This window comes from Portunus trituberculatus, chromosome 15 (assembly GCF_017591435.1).
Source record: "Portunus trituberculatus isolate SZX2019 chromosome 15, ASM1759143v1, whole genome shotgun sequence".
In the NCBI taxonomy this organism is placed as follows: Eukaryota; Metazoa; Arthropoda; class Malacostraca; order Decapoda; family Portunidae; genus Portunus; species Portunus trituberculatus.
Genome location: NC_059269.1, coordinates 18,243,954 through 18,268,495, shown reverse-complemented (window position 1 = coordinate 18,268,495; position 24,542 = coordinate 18,243,954). Strand labels below are relative to the sequence as shown.

Sequence of the window (24,542 nt, the reverse complement as noted above, 5' to 3'; positions counted from 1 at the left end):
TTTTCTGTTATCAAATTGTTCCCTCACTGCTTCACAACTCCTTCACGGTTCCTCCATTCCTCCAAGACTCTCTCCCAATCCCTCATTATTTTCCCACTCCCTCATGAGAACATCACTCCTTCCCAAACTTTCCTCACCCCTTCATAACTCTTTCCTACCCTCACAAATCTCTTTCACTCATAACTCTCCCTAATAACACCCACATTCCCTCATCAGACTGTTTCACTGTTAGGTACATCAGATAACTTAATGCTAAGGGCAAAACTCTAAATAAACAAAAGAGAGTATGGCACATTCCTCGATTGTGTATTGTAACAAGAAACACTACGAAACACAGTAAACCCCGCATTCTGAAACGCTTCTGCTTACCTAATCCAACTTCATTCAAATGGCTGTAATTGAAGTTATACGAGTTCTCGATGGTGATTATACTTTATAGTGAGAGGTGAGCAAGATTTCTATATCATCAAGAGGAGAAACACTCTTGAGAACACAGCTAATTGTCTCTATGGTTTTTGAGAATAGTTATGATGAGAAAGGTTATACATCTAGGAAACAGTAAATCCTATCTTTACTATGACGTGAGTAACCACTAACCATGGCCTCGCCTCTGGACACCACGATGCAGTGCAGTTAGTAATAAAAATGTAAATGTCCCTCATTAAATCCCATTACCAATCACCATTTCCTGTAGCTCCGTTGTCGCAGGTTTGGCCTAATTACATTTAATAATCCTAACCGGGCGGAGCAGGGCGAAGCGGAGCGAGGACAGAGGGAGGGTTGCCTGTTGTTGCACTGGTCCCGTGTCATGAACCTCGTGTCCTGAGGTCCCTGCGGTGCTTCATCATCAGCGTAATTAAGTATTCGCTGCCACACACACAACGTGGCCACCCTGTCGCTGCTTCTCGCCCTCCCTCACGTCCTCCTGTACACCCCATCCCAGCCTCTTTCTCCCACTTCTATGTCTCTTGTTTCTCATATCATCTCATGTTCCTCCAGTTTCTTCTTTTTCCCTTTTTTGGCAGTCCTTACCCTATGTCCCTTCCTTCACATATTACCTCTCCCATCTCTCTTTCTCCCCCTTCTTATTTTGTTTCTCTTATTTCTCGTATCATCTCCCGTTTTCCAGGTATCTCCTTTTTTATCACCTCCTATTTCTCCTTCTTCCACTCATCATCCTTTGTGCTTTTATCAAACAATGCATCTTTAAAGTGCACGCGAGCAAGTGTCTTGGTGCTGCCGTTTTCGGAAAGCATTTCTTACTAGTGAAATTAAATTATATGCATATGGCGTATAGTACACTGATGTATAGCGTGTGAAAATATACATTGAAATTCTAACGCATAGATTTATATACCTATAGAATCTTATCTAATGTATTTAACAGTACAGAGCATCCACATCTCCCCTCTCCTTACTTCCTCACATCTCTCCCTACTTTTACCCCTCATCCCAACCTCCGACCTTCAGCCTTACTCCAACCGTCCCTCAGCCTTCCCCATCCCCAGACTGCTCCGTACCCCTGCACTCCTAATGGCCGCTAGCAGTGCCCCGGGCCCGCCCACCCACTGGTCACTGCCGCCCGGGGAGCATCACGTGACAGCTGCTCGTCTTAACATAATTCCACCCCTCGAGCTGCTCCTCCCAAGTGAGTATACTAACAAAGGATGCGAAGGAAGGGAAGGGGCGGGACAGTGAGGGTGTAAGTTTAAGTATATAGAGGATGGGTAGAAAATGTACAGTACGTAGTGGAAAACATGAAATGGTCCGTATTCAGAAATGTTTTGCTCTCTCACCAAGACTGTTTTCCAAGACCACAGAGACGATTAGCAGGCTTTTCAAGAGAGTTTTTTTTTTTCAATTAATAACGCACAAAACTTCTCAATCTGCCTCTAGAACAATAAAAACAACCTCAAAAATTCGTGTAAACTTATATAAAGACTTGAAATAGTGGAGGTAAAGCGCAGAAATGTTTGAGAATACGAGACGGTCTGCCATGAAAGGATAAATGTAGCAACAGTCACGGTTTATAGTTTGGCGTGTTTAAGAATGTATCAGTTCCAAGGTTTTATTAGTAGAATGTAAGTAAATCAGAGGAACTTAAGATTGTGAGGAAACTTGGATGGTTACTTGTATTATGCAAAACACACAGACACACAAACACACACAAAAAAAAAAAAACAAAGACAAAAAGACGAAAAGACAGGCAGACAGACAGACAAATAAGCACACAAACACACAAACACACTGATGATGATATACGTATGTGCAAAGAAAGGAAGAGAAAAGAAGAGGAACACTATTTAATACACTAGTGCTGCTGCTGCTCCTCCCTTATGCATCATTCGTATACATAATAGACAAACGTTTTCATAAGTTTGTTTTCTGAACGAGGGTGACTCCATTTTTCCTCTATAAAAACCAGCAGCTGTGGACGGAGCAGACCGCACTTACTACCTCTAATGTGTGTGTGTGTGTGTCTGTGTGTGGGTGGGTGGGAGAGGGAAAGGGGGGCCAGAGAGAGAGAGAGAGAGAGAGAGAGATAGAGAGAGACTAATCTCATACCATACCAGATCAAACTAAAGTATAAATCAGACAGACATACAAACACACCAGACAGGCAAACTAATAGACAAAAACAAATAAAGGAAGCGGACGATGGAGGAAGGGGTGAGTAGAAAGGAACAGCCAGGCAAGCAAGGATACTGCGGGCTAAAGGTCATGTTGAGAGATAAACGAACAAGGACTAGGATTAGGATTAGAAGGATCAGCAGGAAAAAGATACAAGAAGGATATGAAGCGGAAATCTTAAGACTTTCTTCCCCCCTTACAAATTACATACAGTCTAAAGAATAACCAGGAAAAAATATGATAAAGTAGGAGTAAATTTCATCATATACTCTTCCTTCCTTCGCACACTAACTAATATTTCACGATGGCCAGGAAATCTTCGGTGTGAATTCTCCTCTTCACTTACTCACTTTGAAGCGTCTCTCTCTCTCTCTCTCTCTCTCTCTCTCTCTCTCTCTCTCTCTCTCTCTCTCTCTCTCTCTCTCTCACTAATAAAATGTTGAATATAAAGTAGAAAGCCTCTGTTTTTTTGTTTTTTTTTATTTCGTTTTAATGCCCTTAGTTTCCCATTACAAGACCGATGCAGAGAGAGAGAGGACAAAAAACAACAACAATAAAACAGACTCCACACCAGAAAAGAGCGATCCATATCCACACACCGTCGGGAAACTGAAAGCTACTAAAACTGAGCAAGAAAAGGAGCACACGAGAAAAAAAAAAAAAACGGATGGAAAGAAGACGCTTTTACATGAGACTCGATCGATGAAGCCAGCACGATCATTCCCTCTCTCTGTTTCTCTGTTGCTCCTCAGCTTCCTGGGGTACAAACTCAGGGAAAGCTACTGGCGTCTATGAAACGAATGAGATTATATAAAGAACATGAAAGACACTATATGGAAACTTTCTACATTAAACTGACCGATAAGAGCAAAGAAAACTACCTAAATTCCTCTCTCTTTCCGCATCTCACGCGAACCTTCCGCTCCTTTATGAGAAAATATAACCACTGAACTACAAGTGAGAAAGTAGAAAGCACGAAAGACTGTTCAGAAAGCTTTCCTATAATACTAAACCAATCTCTGCATCTCACACCAACACTCTGCTTCCTATGACAGAATAAAACTATACAGTAGCAAAATGAACCAAGGTAAATATCACGAAAAATTATGATGACAAAAAATAATAGTTAAGAAGACTTCTATCTAACATTAAAACAATCGATGAATACAGAAAAGGTGTACCTACGTATTTCTTATCCCTTCCTCCCACACTCTTGCGTCCTTTAACAAACTGAACCCAATGAACTACAACCAGAAAAGCGACTGATGACAAAAGACACTCCTCTCGCACCAAACCAATCAATAAGGAGTGAAAAAAAAACCTTCCTTTGCTCCCTTCACACCGCCAACACACCCGTGACACTTTCCCTCAACAACCAGAAAAGTCACACAGTACATGAACTCACACTGGGAAAAACAGCGGAGGGACACAAAGCACGGAAAGCACAGCACGGGAAAACCAATCAATAATGACCGAAAAGAACCCTTCCTCACTTCCTTCACATCACCAACACACCCGTGACACCCTCCCTCAACAATCAGAAAAGACACACAGTACATGAACTCACACTCGGAAAAGCGACGAAGGGACACAAAGCACGGAAGGCTCAACACGGGAGGCTTTGATCTACACACAATTACGCGGCGTGAACCAATGGGAGAGGCAGGGACTCGGGGACAATCAAACGCATCGCACCAACCAGCGACCGCGGCGGTGCGCTGGGCGGGGCCAATGATTTGATACCACGTAATCAAACCACTATAAAGATGGCGGAGGTCCCGGGTCATGGTGGGAAACGCCCTTCGCTACTATGGCTGACCCGAGAGGAAACGTGGATTGGATGGGAAAGAAGGGGTTTGGTTCTAAGTGTCTTTCGGCCTTGCTTAGTGTAGAGTGGATGTAGAAATGTCAGAGAGAGAGAGAGAGAGAGAGAGAGAGAGAGAGATAATACATTCCGAACATCACTTCAAAAGACACTGCAATTCTTTCTGAGATACGTTAAGATGACATGAAGCGTCTAAGTTACTGTCAGATAACAAGGCTCCCTTCTCACTCCCCTGACTCACTCTCGCCCCACCACAGCACTCCGTAAACCTTGATAATACCAGAGGTGGACAGAACTGACTTGGGCTGATGGGTGGCGGTGTGGGGCGCGGCGCCGGACCTCATTGCCTCCACGGACGGCGATTAATGGAGAATGACTGGAACGAGGGAGGGGAGCAGTGATGGAGTGTGGGGGTCGAGGAGAGAGGAAGGGAACGAGTGAGGAAAAGAAAGATAGGAGGGAAGGAGGAAAGGTAAAAGGAAAGAGAAAAGGATGGATGGAGGAGAGAAGAAAGAGGAGGGAAGTTGGAAAGGGGGAGAGAAGGGAAGAAGGAGAGAAGGAAAGACGTAATGAGGATGGAAGGAGAAAAGATCAAGGGAAAGAGGAAAGGAGGAGAGAAAGAGGAAGAAGGAAAGGAAGAGTGAAGGAGAAAAGGGTCCAAGGAAACAGGCAGTGAGTTACAGGACTCGGCACCCTGACCCAGCATGAACCACGACCCGGGGCTCACTTCTTCCCCTTACTCGCTGAACCAGGCAGTGAAGAACACCACCACATGCTGCATCGCCAGCTGCACTGTCGCTTGACCACTGCACAACACAGAATACACAGCACAGCGTAGTACTGACAGCACTCACGCAGTATATACACAGCACACAGCCGCCACACGCCGCTATACACTGCCGGGCCGCCTCGCTGCGCCGGCCATCCATCACATAGCCTTATCACCGTCCGAGTCATTAGCGCTTTTGTCCCTCGCGGCAGTTTCCTGTAAATTCAGCGACTGTTGAGGAGAACATTGTGCCGATAACGCGGACCAGGGGAGCTCGTGACCTGGGGACGACCTAACTTGGGATCAGCGGGGCGCGGGGAGGGTCCCGATGACCTCAGCACTGGCTTATGATCGGCGAGGTCAGGAGAGAGATCCATGGCACACGTGGGTCGCGGAGGGTGACTCAAAAACGCCTTGAGTTCGATGTTACAAGACGCACTTGGCGGTGAGGTGAGGGGGCGGTGAGTCTGCGTCACGCACACATTATGCGGCTGATCGTGATCTTCCCAGGCAGGATTTAGAGAAAGTTCCCAGCCCCACACGTAGTTCATCCCCTCGCCGCGTGATAATAGTGATACGTGGCTCAACACATACCCTTTTATGTTCTCTTCTCATAGTAGTGTTACATGGCACAACAGATACTCCCTTAGCTTCTATCTAGCCGGTTTATGTGATCTGTAGCCCCACTGCCCTCCTCATCCTTGCCACACTATAGCCCCGAGGCGCCTTCCCCACCACCGGCATCAGGACGTGTTCAGGGAAGGAACACGTTTCATTTTCTCTTTCAGTTCTCAGTACACCCACGGCGCAACTCAGCAATAACCAAACGACATTTCCCTTCCTTGCCTACAGGCGAGCGTGTGCCCCACAGTGGCCCTCGGTGGCAGAGTGTTGCGCAGCCCCAGCTCCTCTCACGGCGCTATTTGACATGCTGCTTGGTTGATTTGTACTGCGAACCAAAGTTGTTGTTTTTCTATAACTGGTGTTCTAGACACGGCAACAAGAAGGAGGAAAAGAAAACACTCATTGAGATGCCAGACTCTGAAGAGAAAAGTGTGCATTTACATTCATCCTAACTAGAAAGAAGAGTGAGACGTATGAAATCATGTTGCTATTTGTTTCATTTGTTTATGCATGCACTGGTAGTATCTTTCACCATGATATAACGAACGCAATCAGACACTACACAAAGCTGACTCAGTGACATCAACTGCAGGCAAAAGTAAAGTTTCAAAATCATAGTCTAGTTCCAGATCTGTTTCTCGATTACACATCTCTGCCAGTATATTGAAAGTATGACTCCTCTGTAGAAACTTTGTCTATATGGGCCACTCGCCTTTTTGCGGGACGTTATGCAGATCCTAATCTTGTTAACCTGTGGGGGGGCAGGGCGCGTCATGCCAGTATCGCGGGTTTTCACTTTCCCAGAGTGCGTTTCACCTCCACCGCTAACACGTCCATCAGTCATGCTCGCCGGCAGCCGCGTGTTTCTACCCCACTCGACCCTGTCACCCGGCGCGTCGCGGAGACAAAGACACATAAAACAAGCCATGCAAAGCGCTCCCAACAACCGTACTATTGCCATTGTGTTTGGTCGGTCTGGAGTGTCGGCTACACGTGCAACTCTGCAAATACCTTGATGAAATATGAAAGCCAGAAAACTAATAGTCACGGTGAGAAGTCAGCTATAACGTTGCATTCTTTTCAAACTGTTTATAGCGTTTTCTTTCAGTCGTAAGTTAGATCAAGTGACAATCTCCTTATAAAACTTTAAAACTGATTGGTTATTAGACAAAAAAAATAGCAATGATGAATATGTGTAAAACAGCGGAAATAAAGGCATGTTACTCGTCTTTTATAAATAGGACTAAACACTATTAATGAAATGGATGCAATGAAGTGCTTACCTCGAAGTTGTATAAGTACCAACGATAAATGTGTCTTCGTGATCTTTCCGTAAGTTAAAAAGGAAAATAAAGGTCCTAAAATGAAATATGTAGAGTAAAAGATGTATTCTTATTTTAAGAAAAAAAAAGCATACAAAAGTGAGTATATTTATTCCTTGTGAAAAAAAATACAAGAGAATGGACACTGCACTTCCCACATCCCTCTGCCATCCATACCTACCCACTCATACCCCGCCCCTAACCAGCCTGTGTACCCACCGCCGCAGCCTGCACGGTAACACTCACAGTTTTTGCCTCAGTGCGGGTCATAAAGCGATAAACCTCCGCCAGAGACAAAGTACTCCCCAAGACGTTCCCGCGCTAACCCCTCCACTCGGCGCTGCTTTCTAATACGGCAGTAAAATATCAAACACGAGAATACATTACCCAAGGATATCATTACGCAGCCCAGCCATTTATTCACAGTCGTTAAGGCCAACCGAGAGAAAACAGGAAACCCGGAGCGACGCGAGCTGGTGATCAGCAAAGCGGCGGCGCAGCAACATCACCTTCACGTTTCCCCACGTTGTCAGTGGTTGCCAGCACGAAGACGACGACCACGGCAACAATACACAATGGAACATATTCTGAAACGTCTCAGCGCCGCACCACCACTACACATTCAAAAGTCTTTACTGTTGGTTGAATCTACGCAGGTTTTAAGCGCTTTTTACATACTTCTAGCGACAAATTAAAGAGATTTCTACATTAAAACCCGGAGAAATACTAGAGAATCCGGTTGATCGTTTTTGTGGCCTTCGAAAACGATTGTGGTGTGAGAGCAAAGTGTTTTAGAGTACGGAGTCGCTGTTTCGCCGAACGCCCCTTGCACGACACGCAATGCCCTACAGCCTTCCCTTCAGCTTCAGAGTGACATCCCAGGGACAGTCAGCAGGGGCGTGAGGGGTGATCTTTCTCTCTCTTACTCTCCCCCAATAGAGCTCAATAACACCCGTGATGCCTAGTGGGGGGAATTAAGGGTGAAGTGGGGCGCCGCTCCTTGTGGTTCTTTCTTATCTTGGTACAGGGATGCAGAGAGAGAGAGAGAGAGAGAGAGAGAGAGGGGAGGGAGTTGAAAAGGTGAAGGAAGACTAAAGGGAAAGTAAACTGAAAATAATGTAACACAAGTACTTGTAGTAACTCTCTCTCTCTCTCTCTCTCTCTCTCTCTCTCTCTCTCTCTCTCTCTCTCTCTCTCTCTCTCTCTCTCTCTCTCTCTCTCTCTCTCTCTCTCGAAGCATATCATTCTTTTCTTCCTCCTCTTCTCCAAACACTATACTGTACCTTAGCTTCCTCCCTTCTCCCTCCTCTTCCTCCTTCTCCACCATCACCACCTCTTCCCCCATTCCACCCCCTCTTCCTCTTATTGTTCCGATCATAATAACAATCGTTCCTCCTATTCTTTCTCTCCTTACCATCAACAACCCCCTTCCTCCTCCTCCTCCTCCTCCTCCTCTACCTCCACCTCTTAATCATATTCATCATACGTATATAAATTACCGCCTTATCAGCTGTTTTTCTCCCCTTCCCGCGCCATGTTGATGCATCAGGAAGTGAGAGTAAACACACTTGGGTTTCTCCTCATATATAGCTATCATTAGGCGCCGCTCTCTCCTATCTCTTCCATCTTGACTTTATCGTTTGGCGCACGTGTTTAATTAGCAAGGTGTGTGTGTTTTATGAAGTGCCGTGTTAAGTGTGTGTGTGTATGTGTTCAGTTGAGGGTTTTTTTGGGCGAAGGTGATTCACGTGTCATGGAGACTGGCTAGGACTAAGAAAAGAGGTAAGTGAAGTGATAGAAGGGTGTCGCGGCTACCTTGTCCGGCTTCACGATAGAAATGTGTCGAAGAAAGGTTCAAAAGGACTTAAATTTTTTGCTTGGCTGGTTGGTCAGTTTAGTGATCTTCTAAGGTGTCTTGATGCTCTACTCCTCTTACAAAGCAGTTTAACCCCTTCAGTACCAAGACGCGTTTTCATATTCCTTCTGGTTACTATTTTGTGATTTTATACGACTTCAGAAACTCATGTGGGGAGTTGAAATAGTGAAGACTGTGGCCATTAACCTTCAGACCTCCATAGACCCTTGCTAATGTCAATAAATTGGTCTAATCGTACACAAATCTCAAGGTAAAAATGTGTCCCAGTATTGAAGGGGTTAAAGTCGTGGTGAGGAGAAGAATTGTTGTTGCTTTGGGTGGTGGTTGATGTTGTTTGTACTAAGCAGAAGGTAGGGTCGAATTAGGGCTTTTAATAAAGTTTTGTGTTGTATGTGTATTGCATTGTATTCGTAACACAACTCGTATTTCTATTTCGTTTTACTGTATTGTATATTCTGACTGGTTTTTATCTGTACACTCGCTCGTTTTGCTGTCAGTGTCTTTCAGTAACACAGTTGAAATTTGCGACATATTTTTTTTCGTTATAGTTGAAAAATATGTATATTGCATACAACTAAAATCTATGTCTACCGTAGCATGTATTTTCTATCATATGTTTTATTTGTTTTGCACAGTATTGCATCGTTCTATACTGAGTTGAGACGGAGAGTAACTGAGCTGAGCAGAGTATATCGCGCTGAGCTTTAGGTAATGTCCCGAGCTTAGTGAGCACTGCGGTAAATGTATACAGTATTAAAGTATTATACAAACCAAACGTTATCATATTTCTTGGCGCGGGAAAAATCTTTCTGCTCCAAACCCTTGAGTGATGGTGACAGTGCAGATACGATAATTACATTACATTTCTTCTTCCTCGCATTCTTTTTTCCTCCCTTTCATGAACAAGTCTCGTTAAAATCTTCATGCAAAAGTGGGAGGAGAAAGAAAAAAAGGACGATGATATTGCAGATCCTTCGCGCGCATGTGTGTGTGTGCGTGTGTGTGTGTGTGTGTGTGTGTGTGTGTGTGTGTGTGTGTGTGTGTGTGTGTGTGTGTGTGTGTGTGTGTGTGTGTGTGTGTGTGTGTAATATAATTGGGGAAATTTATCACGTGCTTTTATTCACACAGCACTCAAGCTTTCAGGGTTTTCAGGCAGCACGAAGATAAATGACCAAGAGGAATACTGACCAATGAAAACATGTCTTTACTTTACACCCAAATAAATCTGCAAACATTCATCAGACGCGCAACATCTGGTCATCTTCTTATTCTTTTCAGTGCTTTGGTTTCCCTTTGTTGGCACTCAGAACACTGTAAAGAACTGTTTGCATGGACACACAGAATAGACTGAATGGGAAGTTAACTTTGTCTTTCTTAAGCTACAGAATTGTTTAAAAGAGTGTAGTACAAAAATATGTACCTGAAAAGTCTTAAGTGATTATGAGAAAAATAGTTTTATCACTGAAAGGGTTAAACAAACAAACAAACAATCCCTAAAAAGCATATCGACTGTCTTGTGCAGCTGCTGTAACTCTGCTGCGCACTCTTGCAGGCACTGTGCACTGTGCAACACAACGCATCGCAACACGGCGTCCTGCTCTCTACCGACAAGAATGCTAATAGAAGTGTTGCGTCTGGTGGTGTCCTGGCGGTGCCGCGGGGACCAAGGTGTTGGTACCTGCGCTCGGGGGCCGCGGTGGAGACTCGCTGATTGACACTCGTTGTTGCTTCATTAGCATATCATGACCTAAGCACGCGGGCACGACGGCTGTAAACACCGCCACGCCCACACACCAATACGAGCCTTCCTCCCGCTAGCGATAAGTCCCAGCCAAACCCGTCCTCGGCAGGGAGTCAACGCCCGTACACCAATCATAACCGACGAGCACAGAGCGAGAGGGACACAGTCACCACCGCGCCGACACGCCAAAACAGCTCTTTCTCTCCTCCTGCACACGCGTCGTAATGTAGAGGGGGAGGTGGGCGGTCTTCCCTTGCACTCGAGTCGCAGTCACAAGGACGAGTCTTGGTGGTAATCGACCTCTGCTTCGCTCGCTGGCTCGCACCATCCCTGCCCGGGTCGCCCAATGCCACGCCGCGCTTCGAGGTTACATACACGTCCAACTGTTACGCTCTGTGGACCTCGCGCGCCTCGCCACACCCGGGAACTCCCTACGCGTTACTTTGCACGGTATTCAAGCATTCTCAAACACTTCGACGCCTTATCTCAGTCGACGCATTATCTCTCTGTCTCTGGTTATTTATATATTGTAGGTTAATTGTACAAATAGCTTAGTGTTTGTTTTTGCTTTGTATACTTTTCTATTTTCTTCACAGGATTTACTGTGTTTGCTTATCTTTCCAACATCATGAGAGTTCCAGTAATCTTCCCTGTAGCCTCGGTGAGTAATGTCATGAGAGGACAAAGCGTTTAAGAATGCAGGCCTTTGTCTTACTTTCCCATGACTCTCGTAACTCCTCAGTAATTATTGCCTTGAACCTCATTAAGCAGCAATCCACACACCGTCTTTACCAACAACAGTCACGCAATAACTTAAATTTGTGACACAGACATTCGTTCATCGATTATAAGACCTTTCATTACGCTACTATACAAAATATCGATATAAAGTAAACAGCTTCAATAACATAGCAAAAAAACATTAAAGTAAGAGATAATTAGGGCAAAGAGAGAGAGAAGTGAAGGGAAACTTATCACAGAACATCAAAACAACACAAAACTGCATAATTTGAACTACACATGGTTCATCGAGAATAAAAAAAATAAAAACTACATACGGCTGAAATAACAACAATTTTCTGCATCGAGCGTCTCCACACACACACACACACACACACACACACACACGTACTCTTATACATATATTTGCAGGAACGATACCAGCACTAATATACGTATATACACTTCCATAAAACCACGGAATATATGCAAGCAAGTACGTTCATAGTGAAGCGATAAATAAGAATACGATAAAAGGCAAAAGTTATCGAGGACAAGGAAAAATTATGAAGACAGGAGCGAGAAAACAAGACACTATGAAAATGAGACGAGAGAAAGAACAAAAGCTAAACGCAATATAACAAAGGATCATATGGCGCATGCTCGCTCGTACATCCACAATTTATAATCACATTAAGACCTCTCGCAAAGGAACTGGCAGGAAGGGAGGTGAAACTGAAAAGTATTAAAAGCACAAGAAGAGAAAAGACACGAAGAAATCCTGATGAAACCACGAAAGGAAATAGTGACATATACGATCTCAGCGGGTTAAACTGTACGTACATTCGCAGCTTTATAGTTACTTTGAAATCATAGTGAGGGAGTAAAAGTGTAGAAAGAACAGAGTGTGATGGACCGACTCTCAGGAACTATGAGTGCTATATGTCAAGGATATGAAAGGAGGACAAAACATTAGCGCTCCACTATGTAAGAAGCAAATATCACTCAATGATTGTATATAATCAAGGATGCTTCATTAATCTGCACCATAATATTGCACTCCTAAAACCCTGGAAAGCTTACGAGCCTGTCATGATACGACTGCATCAACACCTCATGGTGATCTTTGCATGCACTCACAGAAACAAATCACAAATCAGGTCCTTCAGGTCATGTTATCAGAGAGAGAGAGAGAGAGAGAGAGAGAGAGAGAGAGAGAGAGAGATCAAAACCGTATACATCTCAGCAGCTGACCTGTTTGAACTGCTCCTCGAAGCTCCAGGACTGCTGACTCTGGTGTGGCTCGGGCGTGTGGGAGGGCGTGCGAGCGCCGTTGCCCGAGGAGTCGCGAGAGCCAGCCGAGCCGGGTGTGGGCGGCATCTGCGTGGTGGGCGGCAGGCCGACCGTGCTGGGGATGAAGGGCAGGTGTGGCCCGGGCGGCACCAGCGAGGGCGGCCCGCCGCCCCGCATGGCGTTCATGAGTGCCTGTGGCGACGACAAGAGCGACTCCCGCTGGCGGTGTAGCGCCTCCGCCCGCAGCACCAGGTCGCGCGAGTCCTCCTCCCCGTCACCGTCCTCCTGCGGCAGACACACACAGCGTCAGCATGGCACACCACTCACAACACGCGATGCTAAGGCTTAACACCATGCATGACACACATTCATTCATTCATTCTAACATTCCTTATTTTCACTTAACGTTCATTGTCCCTTTTGTTTCATCCCTCCGTCTTACTTCCATTTCTTAATCTTTCTCATTTATTCATTCATATTTTTATGATAATTCTGTTTATAAAAAAAGAACATAGGAACATTAGCAAGATCTCAAGAAGCCAAGATCAAGAAATACTCGTGGCAGTCACAGTCCTACAATATAATGTCCACCTATCATCATTCTCCCTAAACTTGTTTAACCTCAAAGCTTCTTATTAGTTCAGCATTAAAAACCTGATGACTGAGTCCATTCCCGTCACTCTGATACAAAGAGGTGAACACACACAAGACTTGCACCGCTCCATCCCTCAGTACAGGAACGTTAGTCAGTCTTCCACATGCCCTCCTCCCGCCACGCTCCGCCACCACCTCGACCACTGCCACCGCCGCTTCCACACCACGCTCCACCGACACCCTCACCCACAGACACACCCAGAGCAGACCACACACGCCCATACAACAATCCCACGCTCACACTTCGTTTGGCAAGACTGACTGACTAAGAGACTCTCTCTCTCTCTCTCTCTCTCTCTCTCTCTCTCTCTCTCTCTCTCTCTCTCTCACCTCCGTTTTCTTCTTAGCCTGCAGGAGCGTGTGGAGTCGATCGTATATGCTATGAACACTGTTGTTGTTATTGTTGTTATTGGCGTTGTTATTGTTAGTGCTATTGTGGTTGTTGTTGAGGTTGTGTGAGGGGGAGTGCGTCGGGGGCGGCAGGGCGGCGGAGGGGGGCAGTAGGGTGGTGGTTGCAGAAGACACCTGCTCCTTCAGCTTGGCCAGAATATCCTCTCCTTCCACCATGCTCATGTCGGGCTTCAGAGGGCTGTCCCTGCCCCCCATACCCATGCCCCCCACGCCCATGCCCACTGGTCCGTTGTCCTCCTCCATGCTGGTCACGCCCTCACTCTTGATGCACTGGAAAGGGAGAGAGAGGGAGCGTCAGGCAGGTACACTGAAGAACATAAAGAAAAACAGAAAAGATGAATTCATGATATTATCGACTCTTTATTATTTTTTATATATATATATATATCAACGATGTTAGTATTAAAGACATATGGAGGTAAATAAAATAAGTCTTAAATAAGTGTTTCAGAGAAATAGAGTCATAATTTGAATACCAACTAAACATGGATGTCAATAACTTTCTGTATAAGAGGATCAAATGGAAATAAAAATGGTATTGTCATCTGAAACTGCATACCAAACAGGAATATCAACGTTATAGAGCTTTCTTGAATTTATTGAAGATGAGAAAAATTGAAATATGAATCGACATTTACTCTGTTTTCCTGCAGAAGACTGAGGACACACTATTACTGCGTGCCACCTTCCCTCCCTCCCCAAGACCTGAGGCGGGCCAGCGGCGTGCCAACACAAGCGCCAGTGTTTATTGAAGCCTTGCATCCGCTCGTGGCTACAACATGTGTACACTTTGTAAGCTGCGGCCCCTCCTGTCTGCCTGTCTGGGAGATCCCTGAGCTGAGCGTCATAGTAAGATCTTTGTCTCGTGAAGAGATGAGTGTTAATTTTTGCGTGACGGATAAAATTTTACATTTACCAACACAAATCTGACAGCAAAGAGTTCACCTTATCGTCTCTTTCATTATTATTTTTTTTCCAAGAGTATTAAATCTAGTTCTCTCTCTCTCTCTCTCTCTCTCTCTCTCTCTCTCTCTCTCTCTCTCTCTCTCTCTCTCTCTCTCTCTCTCTCTCTCTCTCTCTCTCTCTCTCTCTCTCTCTCTCTCTCTCTCGTTGGACTTTAAGTGATTCAAAAGAAGAATGAATATCAAGACATCTCAAAAACAGGAATAACAAAAGTGGTAGGAAGAGGACGGTAACGAGGAAGAGGAGGAGGAGGAGGAGGAGGAGGAGGAGGAGGAGGAGGAGGAGGAGGAGGAGGAGGAGGAGGAGGAGGACGACGAGAAGGACGAGGAGGAGGAGGAGGAGGAGGACGAGGACAAGGAAGGAGAGCATAAGATAATAGAAACCGCAGGAGGAAGAGGAGAATCAGAAAAAAACAGAGGAGGAGGACAAGATAACAAAACCCATGAAAAAAATGCTAAAGAGAAGAGAAGAGAAAAGGAGGAGCAAGACAGGATAACAGGGACCATAACAAGACCGGCTGATAACACACGGGGCTACTCTGAGACTCGTTAGCATACACGTGTCCCTTAATGGCTGGTCAGACAACATTATCTCCTTGTGATTAGTGCCTTCGATACGCACACGACCACTGACTCTATAGCCTCTCTTCGTCTATAGAACCTTGTGCTTTGTGAGGTACAGTATCGTCGCTAACGTCTTTTTTATTGGTAAGTTTTCCATTTAAGTGTAATGGCTGGGCAGACAACATTACCTCCTTGTGAATAGTGCCTTCGATACGCACACAGCCATTGACTCTATAGCCTCTTTTCGTATAGAACCTTGTGCTTTTGGGGTACAGTATCGTCGCTTCGTCTTTTTTATTGGTAAGTTTTCCATTTAAATGTAAGGGAATATGAACTATGCTTAACTATGGAGAGAACATTAATCTATAAGAACATTCATAAGGTCTTCGAAAATAACGTAGACGTGATGAGAGGAGAACATTTTCAAGAATACAAACATAAAAAAAAGTATTTCAATGCAATGTATCATGAAATCTTTTAATATTTATCAGTTTTTCCTGAGTGTAGCCTTTAAAAATTATACTGATGAGAAATTAACTATATAATAAGAATGCAGAGGACCGCCGTGGTGCAGTGGAACCATGCGTGCCTTGGGGTCCGAGGGGTCTCCAAGCGCACGGTCCGAGTGTAGGTTGGGCTTCCTCACTCGGGGCAACGGTTTCCTAGCAGGTGGGCTTTGAGATAGGAGGTACCCTAAAAAGTATCCCCTTTAGCCCATAAATTCCCGTGAAAAGCCCACATGGTATAAATAAAAATAAAAAAAAGAAATATCTGTTTGTACAATATATCATACAATCATCTGTCATTTATAAAGAAAAAGATACAGTAAAGATAACACTAACAGTAATAGAGTAATGAATAAGGAAAATTCTTTTGCGTTAATGCTCTTAAGAAATTATGAATTAACTAGAGAAGATGAAAAGGTAAAAATGGACACATCAAGAAAAAAGGAGAGAGAGAGAGAGAGAGAGAGAGAGAGAGAGAGAGAGAGAGAGAGAGAGAGAGAGAGAGAGAGAGAGAGAGAGAGAGAGAGAGAATTACATGATTTACACACAGCTAAACTCATGTTCATTGCCACTCACACTACATTTCTTTTCTTTCTTTTTTTTTTTCTCTCTCCTTACTTATAATTTTTCTCCTTTTTCTGGCATGAAAGTGGAAGCTGGGAAAAGATAAAAAAAAAAAAAGTAAAATGCCCGTGAAAATCCCCATCAATCTTTAGAAAACAAATTAACTACACTCCCTCATTTCCTCATTACAAGTCAAGGAGGATATTATGTTGTAGATCTAAGGTTTGCATTCCTAAACGTTAACACTGTCTTATCTCGACTTTTAACAGAGTGTAATGGAATTTTTTTTAGATTATTTAGTATTTTCGTGATTTTGGTAATAGTTTAGCAAGAATTTTACATCATTAATAGGCGAAACACACATGGAAACCCGATACTAATCATCTCTGTGGCCTTTGACAACAATGCTGATGAGAACAAAGCGTTTAGGAATGTTTAAGAATGTTAGATTAAATACGAGAGTTTAACAAGATCCCCATTCCTCTCTGTCTCCATCAATAACACGAACACATCAAATTATAGATTTTCTGACAGGGAATAAGTGAATTCGTAAGCCGACTGAGAGTAAGGGTCAGGGATCAACAATTATATGGAGTGTGTTTGTCCGCTTGTCCTGCCTCGGGGCCACACGCAACCTCCCGCACCGCCAACACTCCGGTTGCTGCGGTCCAGTCTGATCGAGAGAGAGAGTTCGCGGATGCTGTGGCGGGGATAGGCGGGATCAATAGTGTTTTGGCGGCGTCTTCGGCAGCGTAGTTACTCTTCCCCCCGCCAGGAAGGTGCTGCTCCCCTCACGCCGAAGCTGCCCCGCCGCCCGCCCGTTCAGGTCACGGAGCACCTCATAACGAGCCTTGTAAGGAGTGATGGATGGGACTTTCTTAATGACAGCAGGGAGCCTATCTGTTATTGTTGGCGGAGTGGGCGGCAGGGCGTCAGCGGTAGGTGGTAGGGGCACAATGGTATGGCCTGGTATACTAAGAGGGGGACAAGCTGGCAGGGGAGCAAGGCAGGGTGTTGGGAGAAGGGACAATGACACGGGATAGCAGGGTATGGCAGGGAATGGCAGGCATATAGCGAGGACCTCATCCACACTATCAACAAGACAGGCCAACACGTAGGAGGACAGCCAAATCCCATATGGAGGACCCTGTGGATCATTAGGGATCGCAGCCGTACTCTTAAGGGGGACGTGGACCCGGGGGATGCCTGGCGGGTCCTGGCGGATCCTTCGGGTCGTCGGGCCAAAACAATGGACGTCCAGGATGGCGAGAAAAGAAAGGAGTGAAACATCGTAACCCCAAATTAGGCCTCGTGGCGCATACCGATGAAAAACCAATAAGGGAGGGGCGTTCCCGGCGCCCGACACCTCCCCCGCGGCCTGCCTGCCTCGTACCCTCGCCTAACTATGACACAAAGCCGGGCACACACTTCCATGCCATATTGTACGGGCGTGGTCACCTGTCGTGTTATCTGCTGCATTCACGCCTCCTACTTTCTCTGATCTGATGACGGTCACCACAAGAGGCGAAGAAATAAATGATCATAAAAAGACTTTAATTGAGGAAAAGCTTTAAATACATTGTAAGTGAGTGTTGTACGTGAATCTAATGCTTTCTGATCTTAACACTCAATATAGTCATCATAAGAGGATTTTACTAATGTGCTCCTTATCATATCATAAAACCACCCACAATTGATGGAGAGATTCTTGAGATACTTTTACAAGATCTCTGCACCATCAACAAAAACCAAACGTGCAAGAAAAATATGAATCACCATCAGTGTGGCCTTTGAAAACAGTCCTCGGTAGAACACGAAGCGCTGAAGAATATTGGCCAGAAGACAACAGCCAACCAGCCACCCACCCATCCAGTCAGTCAGCCAGTTCTTAACCCCTTCAGTACTGGGACGCATTTTTACCATGATTTTTGGGTGTGATTAGACGATTTTATGTACATTAGGAAAGGTCTATGGAGGTGAGAAGATTAATGGCCACATGCAGTCTTCACTAGTTTAATTCCCACAAAAGTTTCTGAAGCCGTTTAAAATTACTAAATAATAAACAGGATGAATATGGAAACACGTCCTGGTACTGAAGAGGTTAAAATTAACATCTACAGTCTATACGGGCTTTTAGTAGATACCTTCAGTTCTCCAGCAGGCAAGCACAGTGCGTTGCTTCCTTACATAATAGCTGATGGCAAGACGGTGAGACAAGACGAGCAAGTGAAGATACATGCTGAATTAGGAAAAGAAAGGAAAAGAGAAGAGAGGAAAGGGAGAAAAGAAAGGAAATGAAAAGGAAAAAATACGGAAATATGAATAAGTACAAAGAGAGACTGAAGATTCGAAGATGGTTAATTTAGAAAAGGAAAGGAAAGGAAAGAAAAAGGAAAATTACGGAAGGATAGACTAATGCAGAGAGAGAGAGAGAGAGAGAGAGAGAGAGAGAGAGAGAGAGAGAGAGAGAGAGAGAGAGAGAGAGAGAGAGAGAGAACAAGAAACTATTCTAAAGAGACAAAAGACTCACCAAGTTGGAAACGCGACTGACACGAATTAAGGGAGAGGATTACGAAAGAGAAGACTAATGTTAAAAAGAGAAAGGGAGAGAGAGAGAGAGAGAGAGAGAGAGAGAGAGAGAGAGAGAGAGAGAGAGAGAGAGAGAGAGAGAGAGAGAGAGAGAGAGAGAGAGAGAGAGAGAGAGAGAGAGAGAGAGAGAGAGAGAGAGAGAGAGAACGGCTGCGAGGTACAAAAGACAACCATAAAAACGTCACCATTCAGCACAGTTACCCCTCTTCCCTCTCCTCTCCTTCCTCACCTCCCGTCTCCCTCTCCTTTCCCTCTCCCTTCTCTCTCCCTTCTCTCCTCCCCCTCGCAGCAGCTACCTGTCTTCCCCGCCTGTCACACTTAAACGTCGATATCACACTAGTCATCGTCCCGCGTAACAAATCACGAAATAAATGGGGGAAGAAATTGTTGCTACTTTTCGTATGTGAATTCTACGTTTTTCTTCTCTTAACCTTCCCTTGATTTTTTCGTCTTGATATCATTAGAGGATTATTTTTTTTCCAGTATCAGAGCATTATTTTCTTCCTTCTTTTTATGATATTAGAACATTTTCAAGTTTAGATTTGTGGTGAAGAATGCTTGTTTACTTGCTAATATTCTGGTTAACAACAGGAAGTTCAGTTGAGGTTATAAGCAACTGGCTCTGAATAGGATAGATGCTGGTTGACTATAAAAGATAACACGACATCATGGATAAGGATAAGTGGACACAGGTAAGATATATTTTGTGCAGCTTCCATTACTTCTCTACCCTATTTTCATGTTTTAATGGCAACACAGCAACACCAGGCAAAGAAAGCAGGTCATTTCAGAAGGCAAGAGAGGAAAAAAGATAAAATAAGAAAGGAAATACAGATTGACTAAACAGAAACATAAATAACCATAAAACCGTATTTATTTTCATGTTTTAGTGGCAACACAGCAACATCAGGCAAAGAAATCAGTTCATTTTAGAAGATGAGAGAAAATAAAGAGCAAAAATAAGAAAGGAAATACAGACTGACAGAACAGAAACACAAATAACCATAAAACCGTATAAGAGAAAGGCAATATCCTATACGGGGTGATTTTCTGGGATAACTTTCTTTCAAGAGGAAACTATAATGGTGAAAGCAGCAACGAGCATCATCTTTAATTATGTTTGCTGATTAAAGATGGTGGTGGTTACTGCCTTCATTATTAGTTTCCTCGAGAATAGCAATAAAAAGGCAAAACTCACGGAATACAACGCAACACATTATTGACTCCATTATTGGTTCGTGAATCCTGTGTTGAGACTTGGCTACATTTAAAATTTATATAAAAAATAATTTACCAATTTACAAAATTTCTCCTAACGAGGTTTAAGAAAAATAAAAGCAGGTAAAGAGAAAGAAAATAGTGAAGTAGTTTAGAAATTCAATCATTGTTTTTTTTTTATTTAATTTTTGGATGCATTCGAATCTAAAAAAAAAATGGATGATAAAACAAGTTCAACATTTATTCAAGGGAAAGAAAAATAAGTAATATGTTAACCGGAGGAAAATAACGCAACAGTCACGTGCGATAATTGGAATTATATTTTCAAAGCTACTTCCTGTTTGTAATTGAATTTGTATAGAAAAATATTTGAATCTGTATAGAAAAATTAACAGGTTCAACATCTAAGAAAAATAATGTAAGAGCTCAGGTAAAGGTGAAAAAATGCACTCTCACTTTCACTCTCACAATAAGCGATTTTTCCTCCATCATTTATTTATCTATTTTTATTCCGCTACAAACAAGAATTCACTCAAGATATTTACTACGGTGTTTACAGTTTGACACCTCTCAAAAATGGCTCCACTTCTCCATAATTGCATGACACAGAAGAATCACAATGGCTTAAGTATAAAATAAACGGATTATGATCACGAAAAAAAAAAGAGAGGAAACAAGAAAACAGTATTTCTCTAACGTTTTGACAGTAAATATTCCTATTTTTTTTATTTCATTTTATTTCTCATCACAGTCCACTCATTTACCCATTTCAAACATATTAACTATAAAATGTATACAGCATACCATCTTTCCCCTTTATTGTGTCTCTCCGCTAACGTCATCGATTCTTTCATCTATGTCTTCAGTAATCACTGGTCTTTCAATCTCTATCTTCATCTAAAAGCGATCACCAGCCCACTCCAAACTTAAAACTCTCCACCATCTTCTTTTGACACTTATCTTCTCTATATTGCTTCTCCTTCACCAGCCTCTTCTATCCCGTCAAAGAGAATGATATTGAAAAAACAGGAGCGACTGCCACCGCTACCTTTACCGTGTTAAGGGGAAGGTTTCGGGAGGTAAATATCTTCCTCCCCCTCTCACCTTACCTCAGTCTTCGGTAACTTGATCTTCGCGGGAGACGAAGACACTGATATCCCTACTTCATTGTTTTTACCCGGCAGTGGTTCAGCTACACACACACACACACACACACACACACACACACACACGGACACCTGCTCGTTTGTGTTATCTTAGACGAAAAGTGTTATGCAGCGAGGAAATATTTATGTTTTTAAAATTGTTATGAATGGAAAGTGACAAGATGTTGTTACTGATAGACGAAAAAAAATTCAAACAGGTACATGAGAAAAAAAAATGTATGCTGTATTAATGCACTTGAATAAATAACTGCACTATTTTATTTTTATTTTTTTCACTTATCACTGAAACCGCTGATCATACACACACACACACACACACACACACACACACACACACTCACCGTTATTTAACTGCATGTGAGACTTCGTTATGTGGCGAAATGGCATTGATTTTGTGATAATTAAAGAAATAACTATGCTCTACAGTCCCAGAATACCTGAAGAATTAACCACGGCGCTTTATGATCGCAGTTCTGTAGCGGAATAAAATCAAGCAGTCGTACAATAAATTAATCAACATAATACAGTGACAACTCTCAGTAATGAAGGAAATTTATAACCTGTTTTCTAATACTGAAGTTAATCATTTTTTTCCCCCTGTTTTCACAATTACTAACCGTCATGTGAAGGTGTCAATTTGGTGAGGTGTCCGTTAAAGCACTATCAAATGTCGCAGAAACTGAACTAATACAGAATACAGTTGACAGAAACATTTCAGACTGATTAGCGTTACAGTGCAGTGTTTACAGTTACAAGTCGTCATGTGAAGGTGTCAGTATGGTAAGATGTCTATTGAACTAGTATGAAAAGTATCAAAAATTCAACCATCACAAAATGCAGCTGATATTAACATTTCAGACTTGACTCGGAGCATAACAAAAGAACCGTCACTGTTTACTCTTGTGGCAGTCAATGAGAGCCTCCACATGCTCGGTTAAAAGACGATAACATTATAACAAAAGGATTAACATGTCATTGCAATTAGATAAATACTCACGCACTTGCATATTCATACTGTCATTCCCCGCTACAGAGTGATTACCACACAGACACACACACACACACACGTTCTCGATCCTAACACAACAATGGGAGACTGCTTACTGCTTTCTTTGAGTACCGAGCGTTGTCCCTCACTCACAAGGATCTTTACACACCTATACACACCCTCCGCCCGCCGCCCACTATCCTTGCATCACGCCCGGCCTGTTTCCCTCACCGCTCGGCGCGTGAAGCCAAGCCTTACTCACCAGGCGCCCGTCCTCCTCCATCTCCTGGTGCTCCATCTGGTACACAGGGACGGGCTCTCTGTTTTTGACCCGAATTTTGCCGGATTTTAGGGAACCACTGTAAAAGTTACGTGAACAAGTCACCCACTCGCACTACCTCTGTCCAACCCCGGATAACAACTGCGGGACTTGTAGGGTACCGTCCCGAGGTGGCTGCGATGCCAGAAGCCACCAAGTCAACACGTCAAGATAACTTTCACATCACACACCTCCAACACGAGGATTTCTAGCCAATGACGCGTATGATATAGTAACTAACCACGTCATTTCGTCCTTTATGTTGCGCAGAGGTGGTACGCCTCAGAAAAATCCCTCGTTTTTTGCCGGTGATAATTTCCAGCGTGAGATCAATGTGGTGGGAGGCTGGTGGGTGGCCAATAGGTGCGCGGGGCCGGGATGGCATCGGTGGGGTGAGGCGGGGCCATCACAGGAGGCGGAGTTTGATGCCACGTAATCGACCAATGATGGCAGTTTGATAGCGCCTCGACGGGCCGAGTACGTCACGAGTGGAGAGCTGCGCGCCGCAGTGATGGCCAGCGAGGACACCTCCCTCAGGGCGTGGTTTGATACGAGCCTTGATTGGCATTGAGAAGGATTACGAGCCATTATTTACATGCTGGGATCTTCAGGACAAGTGAGATCGTGAGTTTTGTGATGTTAGAGAGACAAGGTTGGACTGAAATGTGATAGGAGAAATTTTTAGGCTGTTTGTCCAGTGTTTTCTTTAAGGTGATGCTGTTCAGGGCTTTTTTTTCAGGTCGGGACGGTTTATGGATTGCTAAGAGGAGGAGGAGAAGTCAATGAAGACACGACGCCAATCATACGTAACTGATATCCAATACGAACACTGAGTTTCACGTTTTCTGATGGAAATGACAAGTCTTTCTTTCCCTTATGAAGTTTGTTGGTCTGTGCTGCGATAGTGTAGCTGAGAGGAGAAGAGGAGACATTCAGATTAGTATTCCCTTCATCTCTCCCTTCATCTCTCTTATTCCATTGTGACCCTTATACTTTCAAACGCATTTTTTCTCTCATTAGGATTATTTCCAAATGCCACAGAAATTATTTGGGTTTTCCTGAGTGTTTTCCTTCAGTGATGTAGGATTGATGGTAAACTATTATCATCACGATGTTTGGCTTCAACACGTACTCTTTCGCTGGGTATCTGAGGTGTTCCAGCGTGTTTTTATCCCTTCCAGTCATTCTCACCTTTACCTGTATTTCAAACGCTTCTTCCTCTCATCATGACTACATTCAAAGGGAATAGAAATAATTAACCTGGTTCTCAAGACTATTTTTCCTGTTATCAATGTAGAATTTTTGGTAATCTGTCACTGCAGAAGTAAAGACATCCTTATAAATCTGTGTAACTTCAATTAGAGTCTTTTGAAAGAAATTGTGAGACGAGCAGAAATGTTATGAAATATGATCTTGTCTATGATACCTGTCAGCTTCTTAATTCATTCACTCCTACATCCTTAACTTTCTATATCCAATTAAATATATAGAGAATAAAGTTTAACCGATGCCTTAGTACTAAAAAGTTATATCTCCAAACCAATTTAAATAATCTTTTAATGGCAGCCAAAATAGAGTTTATCTGATGCCTTGATAATGAGAAGGTTAACGCAATAAGGAAATTGAATTATATAAATCCTTCAGTTATTCTTGGTGAAGTGACAAGTGCCGCCACCAGTGCTGTCTTCTAATGATATCCAGAATAAAACTGAAGACATTAACACAATTAGTGAATTTATTATACATATGGGGTCTTCACTTCCTTATGGAAATGTAACTAGTGCCACCGCCAATCCACTC

At 43.6% G+C, this 24,542-nt stretch overlaps 1 protein-coding gene across 1 annotated transcript in view; it reads right to left on the bottom strand.

The window, feature by feature from the left end:
- LOC123504206 (AT-rich interactive domain-containing protein 3B-like) overlaps nt 1–22,827 on the bottom strand; it is a 123,506-nt gene extending 100,679 nt beyond the window's left edge. The window contains 3 exon segments of the mRNA XM_045254559.1: nt 12,763–13,086; nt 13,786–14,136; nt 22,686–22,827. Of these exon segments, the coding sequence (XP_045110494.1) occupies nt 12,763–13,086; nt 13,786–14,136; nt 22,686–22,721 (711 nt within the window). The 5' untranslated portion in view covers nt 22,722–22,827.
- Between the last annotated feature and the right edge of the window lie 1,715 nt (nt 22,828–24,542).